Raw genomic sequence first — 9,904 nt, 5'->3', positions numbered from 1 at the left:
TATTTTATATACGTATGTAAGTAGACGAAATAGATCCAATGCGAGCATCTAGAGCTACCTTCTCAGAGTTACCAGGCGCTCAATTAATAATGGTTAGTTGCCAAAAGTACGACAGGTGCGTTAATCATTACCCACTGCCGTATTCCACCGGATTCAGTCGTAACTGTGACAGTCCTCAGACCATGATGAGGGGATTCCAGCCCACTCTAAACCACAAACACATGTCACCCGGTTCAGGGTGGAATTTATGAAACCGGCCCGAGCCGCCGGTGAAAGCCTCAGTAATGACGGGTCGTCGAGGGAGGCGCTGTCTGAGCCCGAGTCACCGGAGGCCGCATTCGACGCGGCCCGGCCGACGACTGCGGCTCGGCGGCTCGGGTGAGGTCACCGACAGGTGAACCGGCTCAGCGGGTGCAGGATGACCTCATCCACAGATGGGGGTCAAACATGTCGAGGGGCTGCCATTCAAACTACGCTGAGTTCCCTGATAGTGACGTACATGTGCGTGCGTTTTCTAAAAAAAAGAACAATAAAACAAAACCGGAAACAAAACCGGAAATGATTCCCTCACTTGGGTGGTTGGAGGGGGGGGGGGTGAATTCGTATTTTCTTTGAGTAGACGCGGCGCAAATGCTAATAAATGACGTCAGGTCAAGCTCAATTTTCATTCACAGCTTGCGAACCGGTTCAAAATTTACTCAGCTAGTGCCTCTTACCTGAAATTAGTCCGTGCTTCAGTCCTTCAAAGTGTCGGGACATTTCTATGCCAAGCCAAATTTTGTAATGCATACTAAGTAGCATTGAAATAAGTAAAGTAACGGACAACCTATCGCTTCATATGTAGGTAAAGCCGCATAAAAATCTCCAAAATATTTTTTCAGTGAGCACGGATCAAGTGATCTATCAATGGGCGGAGAGAACAATGTCAAACTCTGGATTGTGGAATGAAAAGCCGCATTCCTCCATACGTCGACGCCTATTTGAATACCTACTCGACTGGGTCACAGTGCAGGTCACATAGCTGAGGTCAACTCGTTCCCGGTAATCCAGCTGATTTCGACCTACTCGCGATTACACCCAGTTGAGCTCAACTCCTTCCCTCCATGTTTATTACACCCAAGCTTGACTCACTCTGGGCCACCTCGGATGAGTTCGACTCATCCATCATCAATCATCTGAGTTAAGCTCACTCCACTTCTCCTCCAGCTGAGTTTTAACCCAATCCCTGAGCCACCTCAGCCGTCTTAGACCCACTCTCTGAACGGACCCCGAGCCCGGGGCCAAACCACAGTCCAGTGAGCGCTAAGGCCCGGTCAGTTCCGACCCAGATAGCTCGCCGCCGCCCCCGGCACCGTGTTTACGAGCGCGTTACAAAGTGGGCGGCAGCGGCGGCTGTCCGCGGGCGAGCCCCGTCGAACGATGTCTTTGGTACCGATGGCAAGGAGAGTTTCCGTTAGGGCGTACGGTGACTTTCTGGCTTTTCGCGTCGTTTTATTTTATTTTATCTATTTTTTTTTTAATGAAAAGTAGAGTTTACATATGCTGGCGTAATGTTTCAGCGATGGTCCAGGTCATTCAAGGTCATACATTGCGTGATAGGTGGCGCAGTCGATACAGCGATGTGAATTGTGAAGTGAAGGGATTCGAACAGTGCATTCGGTGCCGATGTCGGCAAAGTCATGTATATTACAATTATGCCTCGTCGATGGATTCAGAAAGTGGCAAATAGTCCGAAAAGTTTGAGTCTCTTCTCCCAGCGTTAGCAAGGACAGGGGTATCAGAAGGTAAGCATTTGAAGGAGAAAAGGACTGTCGAAAAGCAATATCGGAATACAATAGGGGATAGAGGAGGTCGATGTGGGGAGGGTAAGCCGTAACAGAAGGCTGGATGCCCGAGTCAAGTGATGCTCATGTCGCTAGGATGACTTCACATGGAAAGCCTCATCCTAGCATGCCTGCATACCCATTTCCCTCGAGTCGCGCCCCATTCCTCATAAGGTTTAGGTGCGCGGTATGACAACATCCGACATTCTGTGGCTCGTAGGCGCACCCGTCAGGCTCTCAACTACCATCTCCCGTAGGTAAGCTGCGCCGCCCCTTCCCTTTTGTGTGATGCTGTATCAAGTGCGACTACAATGAGTCTTACCGCTGCCCCTGTGATGGGGGGGGGGGACAGGCGAGAGTGCAGGGCTGGCTTGTCGACCTGCCGGCTAGCCATTGACACGACCTGACAGCTATCACTCGAGAAATGGACGCCCCTCGCAACTCCCCAATGCGAAGGTCAATAATGTAATATTGTGAACAAAGGACTGAGAAGGGAAATAGCTCAAGTACGAGCATAAAAAATGGTGAAAAGTCGCATGGGTTACACATGGCAAAGCAGACAACAAGCACAACAGCTCATCGGCCTTTGGTACAGAACTGTCTTCGACTCATGCCTGAGCCAGACACAGCCTCTCAGTGAACATGCTGTAAAAGAAGAGCCAGCGCCACCTCGTGACGAAATTCCGAACTACCATTCTCCGGCCGTGGGAGACAGGATGATCACATTTTTGGCGAAATATCACCGCTCCTTCGGGTCTGCCTGAGCACAGGGCTGCGACGCCAGTGAAACAGTCTCTCCCAGCGACATTGGATTCAATTCTGACAAGTCACCAGCCGATCTGCGCCAGCTATTATCCTACCGGCATTGTCATCGAGTCCCATTGTACGGAGTGGCAGCCAATGGCCAGTGCCATTATTACGGTGCAAGATAAATTAGCTAGCCGGACGGCCGGCGTTCGGACACAATGGAACGCTGCCAGCCACCCACGACGAGCACTCTTGGCGAGCGGGCCGGGCGCGTGATGAGACGTTTGTTATTTTGCGTTCTTCGCGCAGATCTGGGGAAGCTGAGACCTAACATGTGGGCACCTAACAGGGGAGCCATTTCCTTATTTTGATCTAGGTCTTGTGCATTGCTATATGCCACGGTTGGAGAGTCATTTGACGTGTGCAAGTGCAGGGGACCTTTTACCTACCTCTCAGGAACGGCTGGACCCTTTGCACTCAAATGTTGGGGTCAGTCTGCACATGAGCACGTGCAAAGAGTCACTTCTACACTTCGGGAACAGCTCGATCGCGCTAAAATTAAGTAATAAATTTGGCGGCCTTGCATTCTAATAGCAGTACCAATAACAACGCGAGGTAAATGTGCCCCTTATCCTTCCCTTGGAGTTAAATCAGCCAAAAAGTTGAACATACGTATTGAAGAAATGTTCAGCATTTCAGTGTATTTGTACAAAATGCCAGGAATATTTCACAAGTTTTTGTACACCACGACGTCCGCCTTTACAAAACCATGCTAAAACACCGGTAAAACTTACGAAATACGTAACGAGCGTTGCAGCATGGCGCAATTTCTCGAATCTTAACATCGTCGGTAAACATTCGCGACATCGTAACCACAAACAGAACACAGACGTTGTCTCTATGTTCAAAGTTCAAACTACGGCAGGGACGCAACTAATGCTGGGACATGGAGTTCATCTTTACTTCCAGAGTTCATGATCTCACACCCACTATTTACCAGTACTTTCAAGCACATATAGGAAACATGATATTGGAAAATAGCCAATCCTAAATGAACTAATGAGGAGAGATCTGGGAACCTATATACAATTACAACAGTTCTAGACAAAATAAAGAAGTAGTGACTTTGTTCACTATGAATACAGAATTTGTTTGGTAGAGCTTCCCTCGATTGTAAGAGTTCAGGCTTAATCCAGGTTGTAGAGCGATTGTATGCCTTTCGTTGATCGTCCTTCAGTCTGATACAAAGGTATTTCAAAATCAGACCGTATGTTTTTTTTTTAACTGCCTGCAGCCACTCAACAGCACTCGCACCCAACTAGTCCATAGCTTTAAGCCGAGGCACACAATTTTGCCATTTAGAAACTTGTCAATTATTCCTCATTCACAAATGCAACATTCGACTCTACTGGAAGCAGCCGATTCCGAGAAATATTTCGAAATCCTCACTATTACAATTTGACATTGGGTCGTCTGATTGGGTTTTAAAAGTAACTAGATTTCAGAGGCAATCCGAGCAAGGCAAATCATTGTACAATCCACATGTAACTTAACTTATCTAAAGACGAGCTTTACACACCGACAAATTCATCAAGAGCACATCACCCCGCACAAAACTGCCTGCAGACTGCCAGCAGCGTAATCAAAACTAGCCCCCGATCGGAAACTTCAACTATGTAGTCGCCAGCGAACCAGATACAAACGTAGTCGCCAGCGAACCAGACGAAAACAAGTTCCCTCCACAGAGAAGGCACGGCAGCCGGTGACACGTCATCAGTCCCCGGGGCGGCGTCCAGTCAACGTCACTTACTTGTCGGCAGATATCTCAAACCTCCAGGCGTTGGACCTCGTCCTACGTTGATGTGTGTAGGCCCACTGCATCATACCAGCTAGGACAAGGTCGTCATTTGTTTTCCTTTTCGCGGGTCTGCCCGTCCGCCTCTTGGGTTTCAGCTGAGCGGAAACGGCCGGTGGCGGCTGGGGCGTCACAGCAGGGGCCCTCTTCCCGGGACTCGCTGGTAAGGTGGCGACGGATCCCTTCGGGGCTCTGCCGACTCGCGAGCCTTTGCCACCACGAGCCTGTCGATTGGACAACACGGTATAAGCAGTGCGCAGGATACTCAGTTGGACCTCATGTTTACGATATCACCTTACGACATCATGTTTACACCCCGCCCACTAAACACACTTCCTGTTCAACTATTCGGAGTTCAGACCATCGGATTCCAACTGCTCTGCTTCAGTTAGGTCATTACAAAGCACGCCCATGATTAATGTTTGAAGTTTGAACAACGATGAGCACCTGCATCAGAAGCTGCAAGACCTCAAGGAACCCCGGAAGCCACCGGGGTGACTCAATACTAGTCACAGCTCGTACGGTACACCTTCGACTCACCTTCCGTTTGCCAGAATTGGCGACTGTAGCGCGCCCGCCGTGCAGAGCAGCCTGCTCGGCCTGCCCTCTGTCGGCCAGCGACAGAACCACGCGCGCTCCCAGCTGCCACTCGGCGTGCTGCAGTCGCACAGACGGAATCACGTGGTTCGGGTTCTTGGGGTGCTGAACCGCCCTGGTACGGATCTGCGGGAACAGGGAGGGAAAGACGAGGAATGTTAATAATATCGTCGATGCTAATAAAACAAGAAGAATCGGGATTATATCAAACGCTATGCGAGGTACTTAGCACGTACTGTAAGTATTGTTCGGATCAATGATAAATTACGCGAGATCCGATGCCATACAAGACGGATTCGTGCGGCACACAAGACTTCCACCCAGCCTTCTATCAAATAATCACCCGAGCCCGCCCACCACTGAAGAGCCCCGCCCACTGACCGTCACACTGCGCGTCACACGGCTCCAGGTGAACCTCAGAAGCTGCCGCGGGTCGTCCACCATGGTCATGGCTCGCTGCCAGTCCGGCGCTCCGCCCTCCGGCGCCAGGACGGACGCCATGCTCAGAGTGGTGGCCGGCCGCTGCTGGCTCGACTGCGGGAAAACGGGACGGCGTACTTATGTCAGGACGGTGGTGTCGCAGTGAGTAAAGCTATTATCACACCAGAAAGACCAGATCATTTCAATTATCCAGCCATCGATCCATCCAACGATTATGATACGAGTTCTTAGGCCTGACAGATAGATAGCTGAGTCTTATTACCCACTACCCAGTGATCATCAACAACAAAAATAAGAGAACTAACCGTTCCCGACCCATGAACGTCCTCCAAGTGATCAGTCCCCCTTTCCTCCCCCTTTTCTCACAAGCAGTCTCATCCCTCCCCTTACCTCCCTCGGCAGCCTCTCATCCCACCCTTTCCTCTCGCTCCCTCTCACCAGTAGCTGCCTCAGCGTGGGCCGGCGTGGGGCAGCAGCCGTGCCCGCCCCGCGCCGGTTAGTGAAGGCATTCTCACAGTCTGGACAAAACCAGGGCAGCCGGGACGGCGAGCCGGCGCACAGTCGGTGAGAGCCGAACGAGGCGCACGAGTGACACAGCAGCTGGCCCCAGTCACTGCGGGTGGGGTGAGAACCGGTGGTGAGACGAGGTGAGAGGGGTGGGTACTGGGTAGTGAGTTCTCTCTACCCACACCAGTGGGTAGAGAGAACAGTGAGCAGTGAGCGCACCAGCCGGGAATAGGTGAGCGATCCGCTTGTGACTTTGGCGGAGGGAAGTTGGGGCACTATTCTTATCCATTGTAGACTTTTGAATGAATGAGCAAATGAATTAAATGAATTCCGAGAATGAATGAACGCAATGGGGAATGAAACAAACGGACGAATGACTTAATGGAATGGAATGAATGCGTGCACGAACGAAATGAATGAATCTTGAAGCTACATATATAAGTACCCTAACAAAAATTATTTATACAAATACACTCAAGGTAGAGCATCCTTTCCCAAATTCTCCCCGCCCGAGTTCGCACGTTTGCCGCCCACCTGTGGTCCTTGACCATGTGCTGTCGGCCGAGGCTGCAGAGGCAGTAGCGCTGGTCGCAGCCAGAGTGGTGTTCCAGCAGCTCCGAGAAGGCGTTCGGCTCCGTCTCCCAGCTGGCGTCCCTGTGACGGTGGAGCGGGCGTGAGGCCGGCGGCGGCAGGGGGCGGAGTCACAGTGGCCATGACAGTCAGGGAGTACAGGCTGACAAGTGACAGGGGAGGTCAGACTGACAGCGACAGAAGACACGGCCTGAATGAGGATGGAGGCACAGCTTAAACAGTGAAAAAAAAATGTTGATAGCAGATAAGAAAGCTAATAGAAAACACGTAAGATCAGCAGCTGAGGCACACACAGAAGTGTGACAAATGGCTGATAGGGATGTTAAGCCTGACACTCAGACCACCGCTATTTAGCGATAGGTAGGACTCACTAAACACGTAGCTGCCACAATATTTCATTGCTCCCACGACAACAGAAACGAGAGCAAGCATCAACAAACACCAACCGATTACCTTTGAGGAACGAAGACGCCAAATTTCTTCACGTGTCTCAGGAAGCCGGAACGATTGTTCTTGTCACGACAAATCGGGCAAGTGAAAAAATAGCCCGAACTGAGAGCCATTTGCTGAAACACACGGACAAAGTCAACAACAGTTTCGCATAACAATCTCGTCCTCAGCACAAGCGAGTAATTGCTGAATTGACGCAATCCGAGGATGAGGAATAATCGGAGCCATTTTAGAGTGTTACTGAGGACCCATTGTCGGTTACGAACAAAAATAAAATACAATAAACTGCTTGTCACCTGTCTGTCGTAGTACTGTCTCACCTGCAGGCAGAGTTTGTGGAAGTTGTGTCCGCAGCAGGGGGTGCAGAGCACCTGCAGTCCATCCGGCCGGCCGGCGGGACACAGACAGATCCCACACGACTCGTCCCGAACCCGTTCGGGGTCCACCTGCTGGCTGGGACGGTGCTCGGAGCAGTGCACGCTGCCGGGCGGCACATGCCGCGGTCAGAGACGGCGGAGAGATGAGATGATAAAGGCGTAGTGCGAAAAAACGAGCGTAACGCGTTTGAAAATAGCGTGAAACGATGCATGTGAACCAACAGTCAATTACTCAGCTGTTGACGAAAACATCTTCAACTGTGATAACCAACCCTTGCAGACAGAAGCACTCATATTTTTTTAAACCCTCGTTACTCATCAGTTTCGAATTCGATCTTCAATTTCAGTGTCAAACTGCTTTTGAGATGCTATTACGTCATCGCAAAAATAAATGTTTCAAGAAAATATATGTGCAACAAAATGTAAAAAGCACGCCGATCGCCACACAATAGGACGGCCGAAAACGTTCGGCTGCACTCACTTGAAGCTGCCGAAGAAGCTGAGCAGGGCACCGGCAAACACGGCGCAGGGGATGTGGAACTTTTTGGTGCAGTCGGCGTGACTGCAGGTGGCGTGCGCCCCACCGCGTCGGCAGTAGTGACACTTCTGCAGACACCGGGCGGCCGTAGATCAGTCAGTCCGCGGGGAATGGAATACTTCCAGCAGTAACAGAGCAATAATGGTTAAAAAAACGGTGGCAATAAATGAGTAAGGTTGGTGGCAGGCAGTTCTGGCCAGTGAAAAGAGAAGGCTGTGATGGTGCCAGTTAACTTGTGGAAGAGCTGCCAGGGAGGGATGAAAATATTTTAATCCATATGTTGCCTCCATATGGAGGTAATAACAGTCAACAAGTGGAGGTGGAGGTCAGTGACAGGATTGAGATGTTGGAGGAGTGTGGCGACTGTCACTGTGTGGATAATCAGTTGGTGACAAGTCACACTAGTGCTGGTCAAAGAGAAAGGAACAGACACTGTGCCTAGCATTCATAGCTCCACAAAATCCAGGTACATCCCATAGCAATCCATTCCACTCTCCACAGGCTAAATGAACTTCATAGATTGGTACAAGATTGAAGTTCAGGCTCACTACAAGTGATGCAATTGAGAGCTTAGCAGACAGTTGAGTTCAGCTCAAATAGGAATGCTGCCCCAACGTGTTGCCCCTGATTGAGAATTTCATTCAGTACCTAGCACTCACCCTTGGTGCACATTTCTTAACTTGTTCACGAATGTCAGCTAGCTTGAATCCTTGAAGTCCTTCACTATCTTTGCCTTTCTGTGGAAGCTCTCTGGAAAATAGCTGTAAGGAGCAGCATATCAATAAATATCAGAAAACACTCATAAATGTTTTTTTTGTTAAACACACCTATGTACCTATAGTGAATGCAATCATATAAAATATCCTAGTTTCATCTGCTTCTGATCTACTAATTACATAGGTAGGTACTCAGCTTCATTCTTCAAAATTAACCAAGTACCCAGTTTCACCAATTACCCAGCATTCATAAGCAACAGCCCAGCACAGATAATAAGTAGCAATGACAATGTCCATGCATAACAATTACCTAGCTGCTACCCCCCCCCCCCCCCCCCCATTACCATCATCATGGAGTATAGGTAGTCGGCCCCTATCATTAGTGGCCAGGGATCATGTCACTTCCCAGTTCTCACCATGCAGTAGTGGTGACAGCGCACACCACGCTTCTGCAACAAGTCCCCCAAGAGAAGTGGGGCATCACACGGGCTTTTGCAGAGGATGCACACCATGTTAAATTTTTGGTGCATTCCTTCCGCAGAATTGCAGAAGCCACTGGAACACAGAAAATAAATCATAAAAACGAAGAGTATTAGAAAGCAATGGTCCCTAGACCAAGATAACATCAATGCAGCATATTTTAATGGCAAGGCATATTTTAATACAAGTTGAAAGAGTGCAAACTAGGTCTCAATGAATAAAATACAAATCATCACTGAAACTCTTCACTAGCATGTCTTACTAGCATGTTAAGACAAAAAAGAAGCAAACACATCCCTTCCTATATCCAGACAAGCGAGGCAAAGATGAACCCAACGAGGTAAGAATACGAGGTAAGAATACAGAAATAGGTGAATAAGCTCACTTAAAACACTAATTAATTGTTAATGGTATAAATGAAGAGTCCAAACTGAGCAAAAAATGAGTTTATAGTATATACCATACCTACCTATGCCTATGACAATGATTACCTACGTTTGCGGTTTGACAGGAAAACAATCAAAATATTCAATTCAACGTACCTTTCACATTGAATATTTAGCAAAACGCTATTTGAAATTTTCAAAAACTGAAACACAGAAACTACTGAAAGTCCTATATTTCTCGCGCCCTCAACAACACACAAAAACAAAGCGCCTCCCGCTTTATTTTGTCAAGGTATATAAAAACACTGTATTTTCAAAATTTCGCGCGCTAGGCTGCCGCGTTTTTCAAGCGACTAAAACACAGCAAAACTATACATAAATGGCAGCGATTTACGC

The 9,904-nt window shown here is 48.9% G+C and overlaps 1 protein-coding gene across 1 annotated transcript; it reads right to left on the bottom strand.

The window, feature by feature from the left end:
• Positions 1 to 3,239: 3,239 nt before the first annotated feature.
• On the bottom strand, positions 3,240 to 9,877 carry LOC122373928 (PHD finger protein 7-like). Its single transcript, XM_043352384.1, has 11 exons — positions 9,665 to 9,877; positions 9,059 to 9,197; positions 8,586 to 8,687; positions 7,870 to 7,994; positions 7,332 to 7,491; positions 7,015 to 7,127; positions 6,505 to 6,624; positions 5,902 to 6,076; positions 5,404 to 5,556; positions 4,966 to 5,148; positions 3,240 to 4,649 (listed from the first exon to the last, which is right to left on the bottom strand). The coding sequence occupies exons 2-11, from the start codon at positions 9,170 to 9,172 to the stop codon at positions 4,377 to 4,379; spliced, it is 1,518 nt and encodes a 505-aa protein (XP_043208319.1). The 5' UTR covers positions 9,173 to 9,197; positions 9,665 to 9,877; the 3' UTR covers positions 3,240 to 4,376.
• Between the last annotated feature and the right edge of the window lie 27 nt (positions 9,878 to 9,904).

The sequence above is a fragment of the Amphibalanus amphitrite genome, unplaced genomic scaffold (assembly GCF_019059575.1).
Source record: "Amphibalanus amphitrite isolate SeventyFive unplaced genomic scaffold, NRLGWU_Aamphi_draft 001572F_arrow, whole genome shotgun sequence".
Lineage (NCBI taxonomy): Eukaryota > Metazoa > Arthropoda > Thecostraca > Balanomorpha > Balanidae > Amphibalanus > Amphibalanus amphitrite.
The sequence above is the reverse complement of the archived record's forward strand: the minus strand, read 5'-3'. Positions and strand labels throughout refer to the sequence as shown.